Source organism: Schistocerca cancellata, chromosome 3 (genome assembly GCF_023864275.1).
Source record: "Schistocerca cancellata isolate TAMUIC-IGC-003103 chromosome 3, iqSchCanc2.1, whole genome shotgun sequence".
Classification (NCBI taxonomy): domain Eukaryota; kingdom Metazoa; phylum Arthropoda; class Insecta; order Orthoptera; family Acrididae; genus Schistocerca; species Schistocerca cancellata.
The window spans coordinates 379,078,505-379,092,017 of NC_064628.1; the positions used below are offsets into that span (position 1 = coordinate 379,078,505).

General features: G+C 47.1%; 1 protein-coding gene across 1 annotated transcript in view; it reads right to left on the reverse strand.

The window, feature by feature from the left end:
• Nucleotides 1–4,399: 4,399 nt before the first annotated feature.
• LOC126176315 (testis-specific serine/threonine-protein kinase 6-like) overlaps nt 4,400–13,513 on the reverse strand; it is a 54,590-nt gene continuing 45,476 nt past the window's right edge. Inside the window, exons 5-6 of the mRNA XM_049923466.1 lie at nt 4,727–4,854; nt 4,400–4,631 (exon numbers count right to left, since the gene is read on the reverse strand). Coding sequence (XP_049779423.1) covers nt 4,400–4,631; nt 4,727–4,854 — 360 coding nt within the window. The remainder of the gene's footprint in view (nt 4,632–4,726; nt 4,855–13,513) is intronic.

The following is a 13,513-nucleotide window of genomic DNA, read 5'->3' on the forward strand; positions in this document are numbered from 1 at the left end:
GCGCAGCCGGCAGGGTACAACAGAGTCCTTGCGAGAGGCCCGCATGGAGGAGCGCCACACACCGTTAGTCTCCTTGATGATCCGAAGTTTGTTGGGTGAAGGCAGGGCGCGCCATTCATCACCCCATGTACCAAAGACCTTCTGCCACAAAACTGAACGGAGATCACACTCCGAAAGGCCAATATCCAAAGCCAGTGCACCGACAGCCTGTTTGGCCAGCGTGTCAACACGTTCATTACCGGGGATGCCGACATGACCCCGGTTCCACATAAAAACCACGGAGCGGCCGAAACGGTCAAGAGCATGGATGGGCTCCTGGATAGCCATCACCAGACGAGAGCGAGGAATACACTAGTCGATAGCTCGTAAACCTCTCAGGGAGTCACTACAGATCACGAAGGACTCACCTGAGCAGGAGCGTCGGCCGCAGTGGCCGAGTGGCTCTAGGCGCTTCAGTCTGTAACCGCTACGGTCGCCAAGTTCGAATCCTGCCTCGGGCATGGATCTGTGTGATGCCCTTAGGTTAGTTAGGTTTAAGTAGTTCTACGTTCTAGGGACTGATGACCTGAGAAGTTAAGTTCCGTAGTGCTCAGAGACATTTGAACTATTTGAATATATCTTCATATGTGTGTAAAATCATATGGGACTTAACTGCTAAGGTAATCAGTCCCTAAGCTTACTCACTACTTAACCTAAATTAACCTAAGGATAAAAACGCACACCCTTGCCCGTGGGAGGACTCGAACCTCCGCCGGGAACCGTTTGAGCAGGAGCGGATATACTCTGATGCGCGAGAGATGGTGACCAGCTCGGCAGTGAAAACACTGCAGCCAGCCGGCAATGAGCGTTGTTCAGAATGATCCCCAAGAGTAAGAGCATAACTGATTAACTCATGTTTCGTCACCTGTGACGACGTTAGACAGAATATTGCCTCACTCAGCCTCGTAACGCGCAAGCAGTTCCGCACAGAAGGTCCTTCCTTGCTCTTTATGGTCTACTGTTAGTCGGTGAGGCAGCCAGAGGACTCACACAAAATTTTGAGTACCGCAACTGGGGTACGAGTGTGTCACCGCTACCAACAGAGACGTCCAGTTGAGTAGTGATGTGTTTTGACTGTGGTCCGTTTTCACCTCGAATGAGAGTTTTGGTATGTCCATCCTTTTGATTGGAGGTGTTGGAGACCACGCCCATTCAATATTGTAAGAAAATGATGCGTCTACAGCCGTCCTTGTGATCTTATTTATTCTGCAGCTACCACTTTCGGCGCTTCAATGCGCTGTCTTCGGCTCTTAGTAGGTGCTGAAGGGTTATCACGGTCCATACAGGGTGGTCCATTGATAGTGACCGGGACAAATATCTCACGAAATAAGCATCAAACGGAAAAGCTACAAAGAACGAAACTCGTCTAGCTTGATGGGGCAAACCAGATGGCGCTATGGTTGGTCCGCTAGATGGCGCTGCCATAGGTCAAACGGATGTCAACATCGTCTTCTTAAATAGGAACCCCCATTTTTTATTACATAATCGTGTAGTACATAAAGAAATATGAATGTTTTAGTTGGACCACTTAATTCGCTTTGTGATAGATGGCGCTGTAATAGCCACAAACGAATAAGTACGTGGTATCACGTAACATTCCGCCTGTGTGGACGGTATTTGCTTCGTGATACATTACCGGTGTTAAAATGGACCGTTTACGAATTGTGTAAAAGATCGATGTCGTGTTGATGTATGGCTATTGTGATCAAAATGCCCAACGGGCGTGCGCCACGTATGCTGCTCGGTATCCTGAACATCATCCAAGTGTCCGGACAGTTCGCCGGATAGATACGTTATTTAAGGAAACAGGAAGTGTTCAGCCACATGTGAAACGTCAACCACGACCTGCAACAAATGATGATGCCCAAGCAGGTGTTCCAGCTGCTGTCGCGGCTAATCCGCACATCAGTAGCAGACAAAATGCGCGAGAAACGGGAATCTCAAAAACGTCGGTGTTGAGAATGCTACATCAACATCGATTGCACCCGTACAATATTTCTATGCGCCAGGAATTGCATGGCGACGACTTTCAACGTCATGTACAGTTCTGCCACTGGGCACAGGACAAATTACGGGACGATGACAGATTTTTTGCACGCATTCTATTTAGCGACGAAGCGTCATTCACCAACAGCGTTAACGTAAACCGGCATAATATCCACTATCGGGCAACGGAAAATCGACGATGGTTGCGACAAATGGAACATCAGCGACCTTGGCGGGTTAATGTATGGTGCAGCATTATGGGAGGAAGGATAATTGGCCCCCATTTTATCGATGGCAATCTAAATGGTGCAATGTATGCTGATTTCCTACGTAATGTTCTACCGATGTTACTACAAGATGTTTCACTGCACGACAGAATGGCGATGTACTTTCAACATGATGGATGTCCGGCACATAGCTCGCGTGCGGTTGAATCGGTATTGAATAGCATATTTCATGACAGGTGGATTGGTCGTCGAATCACCATACCATGGCCCGCAGGTTCACCGGGTCTGATGTCCACGGATTTGGGGAAAGTTGAAGAATATTTGCCATCGTGATCCACACAAACAACGCCTGACAACATGCGTCAGAGCATTGTCAATGCATGTGCGAACATTACGGAAGGCGAACTGCTCGCTGTTGAGAGGAATGTCGTTACACGTATTGCCAAATGCACTGAGGTTGACGAGCGTTGTTTTGAGCATTTATTGCATTAATGTGGTATTTACAGGTAATCACGCTGTAACTGCATGCGTTCTCAGAAATGATAAGTTCACAAAGGTACACGTATAACATTAGAACAACCGAAATAAAATGTTCAAACATACCTACGTTCTGTATTTTAATTTAAAAAACGTACCTGTTACCAGTTGTTCGTCTAAAATTGTGAGCTATATGTTTGTGACTATTACAGCGCTATTTATCACAAAGCGATAAAAGTGGTCCAACTAAAACATTCATATTTACGTACTACCACGAATACGTAAGAAAAATGGGGGTTCCTATTTTTAAAAATGCAGTTGATATCCGTTTGGCCTATGGCAGCGCCATCTAGCGGGCCAGCCATAGCGCCATCTGGTTTCCCCCTTCAAGCTAGAGAAGTTTCGTTCTTTGTAGTTTTTTCGTTTGACGCTTATTTCGTGAGATATTTGGCCCGGTCACAATCAATGGGCCACCCTGTATATATGCCGCATCAGTGGCCGACGTAACTGGTTTACGCAGACTATCTCTAACTGCGATGTCAGAACTCTGTCTACTGCCAACTCACATTGATGCGGCGCGTATATGGATCGTGATAACCCCTTCGGCATGAATTAGGGCCTGAAGATGACACATCGAAGCGCCGAAACTGGTAGCTATACAATGACCAAGATCATAAGGAAGGTTGTGGGCGTTTCATTTTCTTCGAAAGAGAGTGTCCGCACGTTCCAACATTGCAGGACTCGCAGCTGTGTGTGGCCGGCCGGCAAGTGGGAGATCGGACTTTGTTGCGATGGCGACAGACGGTTCCCCCAACGACTCACTACGCTTTTGTTAACCACCAGGTCTCCGTAGAGGTTTTGCAGGTGCATATGAATAACTGCGGTGCTCAGGTTTACCGCCAAAAGAAACTCAGTGGCAGCTGGTTGCTTGGAATCCAGCTCTGTTACGGGCGCCACTTTGGAGGCTACGTGTAGCACCGACACTTATCGCAGCTTCATGAAATTATACGAACTGAAGGTGGAATATTCCATGATGTTTCAGAACCAGTTTAGCATTTTATCAATCGAATTTGGTTCAAATGGTTCAAATGACTCTGAGCACTATGGGACTTAACTTCTGAGGTCATCAGTCCCCTAGAACTTAGAACTACTTAAACCTAACTAACCTAAGGACATCACACACATCCATGCCCGAGGCAGGATTCGAACCTGCGACCGTAGCGGTCGCGTGGTTCCATACTGTAGCGCCTAGAACCGCTCGGCCACCACGGCCGGCCAATCGAATTTGGCAGAGACAAAAAAATTGTTGCATTACTTATTAAACGCCATTCCTATGTATGGATATCGCAATGAAGCCATGTGTTTGTAGAAAAAAAAACTTACTTTTGTTAATAGACCGGACGCTTTATTTAGAAGCTGCACGTCGTACGAGACCAACACGTGGAATCACACTGCGTTTTCGTCAATTGGCCGATCATAAATGACTGTAAATGTAGAGTCAAATGTGTGGGCAGACGGTTGAGTAATTTGAGTGGAGGAGTACGTCGCGACAGAGAAGTGGCTGCAGGAGCAGAAGAAAGCCGACTCAGTGGCTGGATAGGCTGCGGAGGAACTTTTCCGCAGTTCTTTGCAAGTGTTTCCCAACTAAGGAAGCGCCGAGTAGAGGTACGCTAGACGCTGCGCGTGCGCGTTATGGGACTCGGTGAGGCGGCGGGAGGATACGTGGCGGCGCACGAGAAGCGGCAAAAGGTCTGCCGGACGGGAGAGCCCCTCAGCTGCGGAAGCGGCGGGCGCCTCCGGAGCGCTGGAGACGGCGGGCTGCCGGCGAAGTTTCGCAGAGGGGACGCTACGAGTCGGACCCGCTGCTGGCGCGGAAGTGGGTCGAGCGTTCGGGGTCGACCTCTGAGTGCACGGAGACGTCGTGCGTGGGCGGCGGTTGCAGCGGCCGCAGGTCGGGCGGCCGGTCAGCCCCCGCCGGCGGCGCCAGCAGCCGCGACGACGACTGCGGCGTGGCCACGGGGACGCGGTGCACTCGCGAGTCGCGCGCCGTCTGCAGCGCGCTCGCCTCGTCCACCGTCAGAGAGCGCATGCGCGGCTCCATGGCGAAGAACGGCGACTCCAGCACCTGCGCAGAGGGCCCGATCACGTGACGACGGCGCTGGCGTCAGGGCCGCGTCGCACGTAAGACAGGGAGGTGGGAACCGACGACGTACGTAAACGAAGGTAACATTACATTCACAACACGTGACGTCATTTCGACGGCACCCGTGGCCGACGATTAATTCAGGCCAAAGCACACTTCGGTGTGACGTCATCACTGTAATGTTCAACTGTCGGCCGGCACAAACACATGCTTTATCGAAGAATTCGTCGAGCTGTGTTGATGACGATGGTGATATTTGGTTTGTGGGGCACTTAACTGCGCGGTTATCAGCGCCCATACAAATTCCCAATCTCTTCACTTTCCAGTCTCGCCACATTCCCGAATGATGATAAAATGATGAGGACAACACAAACACCTAGTCCTTAGGGGGACACAATCCTCGACCTGGCCAGGAATCGAACGTGGGACCCCGTGTTCCAGCGGCAGCAATCCTAGTCACTAGACCACGAGCTGAGGACCAGCGTGGAGCTTGAAACAGTACAGTAGTTTCCGCTCTATAAGCAGCAGGTTTCGCTGCTCGCTCGCACCGAGAAATACAGAGGCGGGTCTGCCGCCAATTATATTACACGACGCGGCCGGCCGCGGATGCAACAGAACCCATGTGGACGGGCGGAAAGAAATGTGTCAGGCTTCATAATACGTATTTATATGTGACCTGTATTATGCATTTCTTGTACGTGAATGTGAATCTGCACATGAACTTTCCTAATCCTCCTCACACCTTTCCTTTACGGAAATCTTAGTTGGGAAGTAGTTCTGTAGAATAGTAGTGCCAACCTCACTCCTGGGTAAGGGATCAGAGAGACATCACAGGCAGCAAAAAGTCAAAGACTTTCCAGTGTCACAAGATTCGGGGTGGAGAGGTTGGTCACGGCCAAGTGGTTCGACCATCCCTTCCACCGGGGCCCAGGAAGACCGCCGGTTGCCCGCCATATTCGGGAGGTGTTACAGAAGACGGGTAAGTGAGCAGACGTGCCCTCAGTGCGTCTGTCTCAATGTTCACGCATGGAAGAGAGGTATTTGAATATTTGTACTAATTCTTTTATTTCCAGCTTTGGATTGTGTAAGGAAATGATGTTCTCGTTTAATTTCGGAAATTTGACCCCTTGTATTAATGTATCTGGCCCCCAGTTTGCCCATTATCCTCCTCACATAGTGGATGTCCTATGTAAAATATTGGGAGACTTTGGTGGTATACATTTAGCCAACGCATTTCCGCCTTTCCCGTAAAAATGTGCGTGCAGATTAGTATATAATATACCCGATCTATAAGTTGTAAAACTGTAATATCTGTAAACTGGAGCAATTGCTACAATCGCTGTAAAATCCAGTGTTTAAAATAAATAGCCAATCAATTGTCATCAATTTTTAACATACCTTAAAAATCACAAAGAAGTCAAGTTAAAGGAATTCATTTAAAATAAAAGATGTAGAATGCAAGGGACCCACACATCAGCGTGTGAGCCCTCCAGCCCCTTGCCTAGTATCGTACAGAAAGGGCGCGCGCTCTCTAGATAGCGCTCTCAAGCTCCCCTCCCCAGTTATCCGTTGCGCAATTTTCATTCAGGGCTTCACGACATCAACTTTCATCCGACGTCCCTAGAGAAGGAGGTTAGACGGGAAACTTTCAAGCTAAACCACTTTACTGGAGCCATCACGTGATCGCAAAATACTTTGTCGAAAAAAAAAAAATCAAATGAGCGTGTGGCATTGTCGGCCGGGAGACCCCATCCGGATAAGTTCGGCCGCCGAGTGCGAGTCTTATTTCAGTCGACGCCACATTGGGCGACTTGCGCGCCGGTGATGAGGATGAAATAATGATGAGGACAACACAACATCCAGTCCACGAGCGGAGAAAATCTTCAATCCGGCCGGGAATCGAACCGGGGCCCGGTGCATGGGAGGCAAGCACGTTACCACTTTCTTTTTCATTTTGAAGTTCGTTGTTAATCCCTTCACTCAGTTTTTTTTTTAATTACAGAGAGCAGGCAGCTCTCTGAACGAGCACGCTGAGCTACCGCACTCAGCGAACCAGGCAGACACTTCGCCACACTTGTTCGGGAATGGATGCCGAACGGTTAACGGCAGCTTATGATGGTGGCAGACTGCACTGCTTGAAAAGAAAGACAAATGGAAACTGTAGTGGGTGGAACCGCCGATAGACAGAGGAGGAGCTCGAAGTGTTCACCAAAACCAGCTGCATGAAACACAGTGCAAGGACGTAAAGAACAACGAAAATTATTTGAGACTGGGCGACAAAACGTTTCCATTTGCCCTCATGAAAATGTCCCCTCATAGTCGCATACACGATACTCATTTATGAAATGCCATATCTTCATTCATAATATCCGCTGTACAGGGTGACAGTTATAAAACTACACACATCAAAAAAAGTTTTGCATCACCTCGGTTCCGAGAATTCCGGATCCGTACAGAAAACTGGAATAGAGATCTACATAAACATCATTTCCGCCCTTTTGATTGCTCATGAAAACCACACATTGCATGTTGTACCACCATACAGCAAGACCTTCAGAGATGGTGGTCCAGATTGTACACACGGGTACCTCTAATACCCAGAAGCACGTCCTCTTGGCTAAATGGTTCAAATGGCTCTGAGCACTATGGGACTCAACATCTTAGGTCATAAGTCCCCTAGAACTTAGAACTACTTAAACCTAACTAACCTAAGGACATCACACACACCCATGCCCGAGGCCGGATTCGAACCTGCGACCGTAGCAGTCCCGCGGTTCCAGACTGCAGCGCCAGAACCGCTAGACCACCGCGGCCGGCACACGTCCTCTTGCATTGATGTTTGCCTGTATTCGTCGTGGCATACAATCCACAAGGTCATCAAGGCACTGTTGGTCCAGATTGTCTCACTCCCCAACGGCGATTCAGCGTAGACCCCTCAGAGTAGTTGGTGGGTCACGTCGTCCGTAAACAGCCCTTTTCAGTCTATCCCAGGCATGTTCGATAGGGTCCGTGCCTGGAGAACATGCTGGCAACTCTAGTCGAGCGATGTCGTTATCCTGAAGGAAGTCATTCACAATATGTGCACGATGAGGGTGCGAATTGTCGTCCTAAGACGAATGCGTCGCCAATATGCTGCCGATATGGTTGCACTATAGGTCGGGGGATGGCATTAACATATCGTACAGCCGTTACGGCGCCTTCCATGACCACCAGCGGCGTACGTCGGCTCCACATAATGCCACCACAAAATAGCAGGGAACCTCCACCTTGCTACACTCGCTGGGAAGAGTGTCTACGTCGTTCGGCCTGACTGGGTTGCCTCCAAACACGTCTCCAACGATTGTCTGGTTGAAGGCATATGCGACACTCATCGGTGAAGAGTACGTGATGCCAATCCCGAGCGATCCGTTCGGCATGTTGTTGAGCCGATCTGTAATGCGCTACATGGTTTCGTGGTTGCGAAGATGGACCTAGCTATGGACGTCGGGAGTGAAGTTGCGCGTCATGCATCTATGGCGCACAGTTTGAGTCCTAACGCGACGTCCTGTGGCTGCACGAAAAGCATTATTCAACATGGAGGCGTCGCTGTCAGGGTTCCTCCGAATCATAATCCGTAGGTAGCGATCATCCTTGGGTGGCCTGAGCGAGACATGTCATCGACAGTTCGTGTCTCTCTGTATCTCTTCTATGTCCGAACAACATCGCTTTGGTGCGCTCCGAGACGCCGGGACCCTTCCCTTGTTGAGAGCCCTTCCTGGCAAAAGGTAACAATGCGGACGCGATCGAACAGCGGTATTGAACGTCTAGGCATGGTTGAACTACAGAAAACACAAGCCGTGTACTTCCTTCCTGGTGGAATGACTGTAAGTGATCGGCTCTCGGACCCTCTCCGTCTAATAGGCGCTGCTCATGCATGGTTGTTTACATCTTTTGGCGGTTTTAGTGACATATCTAAACAGTCAAAGGAACTTTGTCTGTGATACTATATCCACAGTCAACGTCTATCTTCAAGAGTTTTGGGAACCGGGGTGATGCAAAACATGTTTGATGTCTGTATATGAACAAAACGTAAATTAGTTACAAACTACGGCATGCATAGGCTTTATTCTACATGTAAACGTCACTACAGGTATTCGGATTTACATTATGACACGTGCGATATACCTGCCATCATTGGCGATGAAGTGTTGGAACATCGATGCTGTCAGTAACCTCCTGAACGGCTGTTTTCAGCTCGCAATGGTTCTAGCCTTATTGCTGTGCACCTTACCTGTAGTATAGCCTGACAAAAAGAAATCGCATGTGTTCATATCTGGAGTACGTGGCGACAAATCGAGGCCCATGCCAGTGGCCGTTGGGTACCCCAGATCCAGAATACCTTTCCTGAAGTGCCCCTCAATTACATCAGACACTCTCCTGCTTCGATGGGGTCGAGCTCCGTCTTGCATGAAGCACATCATGTCGAAATCAGGGTCACTTTGGGTAATGGGGATGAAATAATCTTCCAAAAGCTTCACGTACCATTCGGTAGTCACCGTGCCATCAAGAAATGTCCCACCGATTATTCTGTGACTGGACATTGCACGCCACACAGTCATCCGTTCAGGGTGATCGCGAAATGCTGATTCTCAGTCCCCCAAAGGCGCCAACTTTGCTTATTGACGAACCCATCCAAATGAAAGTGTGCCTCGTGACTAAACCAAACCAACTGCGTATATTAATTGCCATCATGCCCCATGGCCAACCGTGCAGTTTGAACGTCCTAACGCAAACCACTCAGAAGTTGTGGCGATTTTATTTCATCTAGTTCAATAACTGTCACCCTATATTTGGAGGGCCTTCAACTGTATCGTTCATGATTTAAATGATGAAACACTGCGCTAGTTACTTATTTTTTCATGATTAATGACGCTTTTCGAGAATTTATTCCCTTTGTCAAAATGAAATATTCACACAGATATTTTATGTTGTATCTGTATGTGTGTTGCTCTGCCTTGCAGTCGCGTTTTATGGTTTACTGCAATCATATAGATTTCTATGGTCCGATTTCCCGAAACACCACCTAAAATACCTATGTAAATATTCGTACTTGATCATGAGAATAAATTCTCGCAAAGCGTCGTGGAATAAAACGTAACTGGTATACCGTTTCATCGTTTAAATCATGAACGCTATCTCTGCTAAAGACCGTCTAATGGCTGCTAAGTTAGATTTTAGCAACAGATGAAAGCTATTCCGGCTTGCAATATAGTACTCGAATCCATGTATACCATTTTACCTGTTAGTCCAGAAACACACGAACCAGTGTATACAGCGTGACTATATGAAATAAAATCGTCGTAACAGCTCCTGAACGGTTTGCGTTAGGACGTTTAAACTGCTCGGTTGGCCGCGGGGAATTAGTATGGTTTGGTTTAGCGATGAAGTCCACTTTCATTTGGATCAAAGTGGGCTTCATTCGGATGGGCTCGTAAGTAAGCGAAATTAGCGCATTTGGGCGACTGAGGATCCGCATTTCGCAATAGAGAAGTCTCCTCACCCTGGTGTGCAATGTGCAGTCACGGAATAATCGGTGCGATATTCCTTGATGGCACGGTGACTCCGAACGGCACGTGAAGGTTTTGGAAGATGATTTCATTCCCATTATCCAAAGTAACCCCGATTTCGGCAAGATGCAAGACGGAGCTCGATGCCATCAAAAACAGGAGGGTCTTTGATGTCCTGGAGGAGCACTTTGGAGACTGCATTCTGGCTCTGGGATACCCAGAGGCCAGTGGCATGGGCCTCGATTAGCAGCCATGTTCTGCAGATCTGAACACATGTGGGGATGTGTTAAAGACAAGGTGTACAGCAATAACATCAAAACCATTGCTGAGCTAGAAACAGCCATTCAGGAGGTCATCGACAGCATCTATGTTCGGACACTACAACGGATCATGCAGAATTTTGCTATTCTTCTGCGCCACATCATCGCCAATGATGGCAGGCTTATCGAACATGTCATAACCTAAATCGGAATATCTGTAGTGATGTTTATATGTTGAATAATTTGTGTGCACGCCCTAGATTGTAACTAATTCACGTTTTTTTAATATAGTTCAATAGCTGTCACCCTAGAAGTCACCTAATGGAGGAATGTATTAAGGTTAAGTTAGGTTATTAGGAGAACAAATAAATAGATTCATTTCACTTTTGCACTTTTTGAGCACACTTGACTTTTCATCTCCATCTCCATCTCCATCTCCTTCCACATCCTATCTTTTTAAATGTAAGTTTAACACCATCCCCACTGCAGCAACATCGAATGCAGCTGATTGCTGTGACGATTTATTTGTAAGGTACCAACAGCTTATTATGGTTCTTTGTAGTCAGAGTGCTCTACGTTATGAACAATTTCGTATTCTTGACACTTTGCAATGATCACATGGTGGCAGCCACGCCACCAAATATACTTCGTCATTTTATAGCTTAATTATACTACAGCAAGCGAATCGACAGGTAAACAACGGCCGTCGCTCTAGCTTTGATCAAAGATCTTTGCTAAAAGCTTACCTACTACACTGTCAAAGATATGACTACAGAGCTTTGATAAATATGTATCACTGACGTCACGCAGACGTGCGTTCACGTCTGTATTTATCGTTGGCCACGGACGGCACCGGTGTCAACTTGATATACGGGCGCTGCAACGAACTTGTGACGGTCACACTAGTCAGCTTGTTCATCACAATTCGCGAACTCCCGGCTCCATCAGGGACAACGGGAAATCAATATTCAATTGAAAAAGTCTTAATTTTGTCGTGTGCTGTCGAGGACTTGCTTGCCTTTAAACACGCAGTCAAAAATTATCTAATTCGGCTGAAATAGTTCATCTCCCCGAGCCGGAGATGACTTCTGGCACTCGTGTAAGACCTGCAGTGTCACATGCTGTGACGTAAACGCCATGGTCTGTCTTTCACGTGGGCCTCGGGCGACACACGCTCTATTGAAGAGCTGCCTATCGACTTTCGTAGCTTGGAATTTTAAAGCTGTCACTGTTAAAGTAGAGCATATTTGCAGATGATGTGCTATTCTTAAACGCGATTGTCATCCACATGAGCCGGCCGGAGTGGCCGTGCGGTTCTAGGCGCTACAGTCTGGAACCGAGCGACCGCTATGGTCGCAGGTTCGAATCCTGTCTCGGGCATGGATGTGTGTGATGTCCTTAGGTTAGTTAGGTTTAAGTAGTTCTAAGTTCTAGGCGACTGATGACCTCAGACGTTAAGTCGCATAGTGCTCAGAGCCATTTGTACCATCAATCATCCACATGAGTACTAAAAAGAATCCGTTAAATTTCAGCTACACGAAAAATCACACGAATCTAAAGGCTGTAAACTCAGCTAAACACTTAGGGATTGTTGTTGTTGTTGTGATCTTCTGTCCAGTGACTGATTTGATGCAGCTCTCCTTGTTACTCTATCCTGTGCAAGCTTCTTCATTTCCAAGTAACTACTGCACGCTACAGCCTTCTCAATCTGCTTAGTGCATTCATCTCCTGGTCTCCCTTTACAATTTTTACCCTCCGTAGTGCCCTCCAATACTAAATTGGTGATCCCTTGATGCCTCAGAACATGTCCTACCAACCGATCCCCTCTTCTAGACAAGTCGTGCCACAAATTCCTCTTCTACCCAAATCTATTCACTACCTCCTCATTAGTTACTTGATCTACCTACCCATATAATCTTCAGAATTCATCTGTAGCACCACATTTCTATTCTCGTCTTGTCTAAACCATTTATCATCCACGTTTCACATCCATACATGGCTACACACCATAAAAATACTTTGAGAAAAGACTTCCTGACACTTAAATCTATACTCGATGTTAACAAATTTCTATTCTTCAGAAATTCTTTGCTTGCCATTGCCAGTCCTCATTTTATATCCTCCCTGCTTTGACCATCGTCAGTTATTATTCTCCCCAAATAGCAAAGCTCATCTGTTACTTTAAGTGTCTAATTTCCTAGTCTAATTCCCTCGGCATCACCTGATTTAATGACAACATCCCATTATCCTCGTTTTGCTTTTGTTGATGTTCATCTTATATCCTCCTTTCAGCTGTTCTTCCAGGTCCTTTGCAGTTTCTGACAGGATTACAATGTCATCGGCAAACCTCAAAGTTTTCATTTCTTCTCCATGGATTTTAATTCCTACACTATACTTTTCTTTTGTTTCCTGCTCAATGTATAGACTGAATAATATGGGGGATAGGCTACAACCCTGTTTCACTCCCTTCGCAACCACTACTTTCCTTTCACGCCCCTCGACTCTTATAGCTGCCACCTAGTTTCTGTACAAACTGTAAACAGCCTTCCACCCCCTGCATTTAACCCCTGCCACCTTCAGAATTTGAAAGAAGGATTACAGTTACAAATAACTTAAATTGGAACGATTACATAGATTATGTTGTGGGGAAAGCAACCCAAAGACTGCGAGCACTTAGAAGATGTAGCAGGTTTACTAAAAAGACTGCTTACAGTGCACTTGTCCGCCCTCTTCTGGAATAATGCTGCGCGCTGTGGGATTCGCTTCAGATAGGATTGACAAAGGACATCGAAAAAGATCAATGAAGGGAAACTCGTTTTGTATTATCGTGAAACA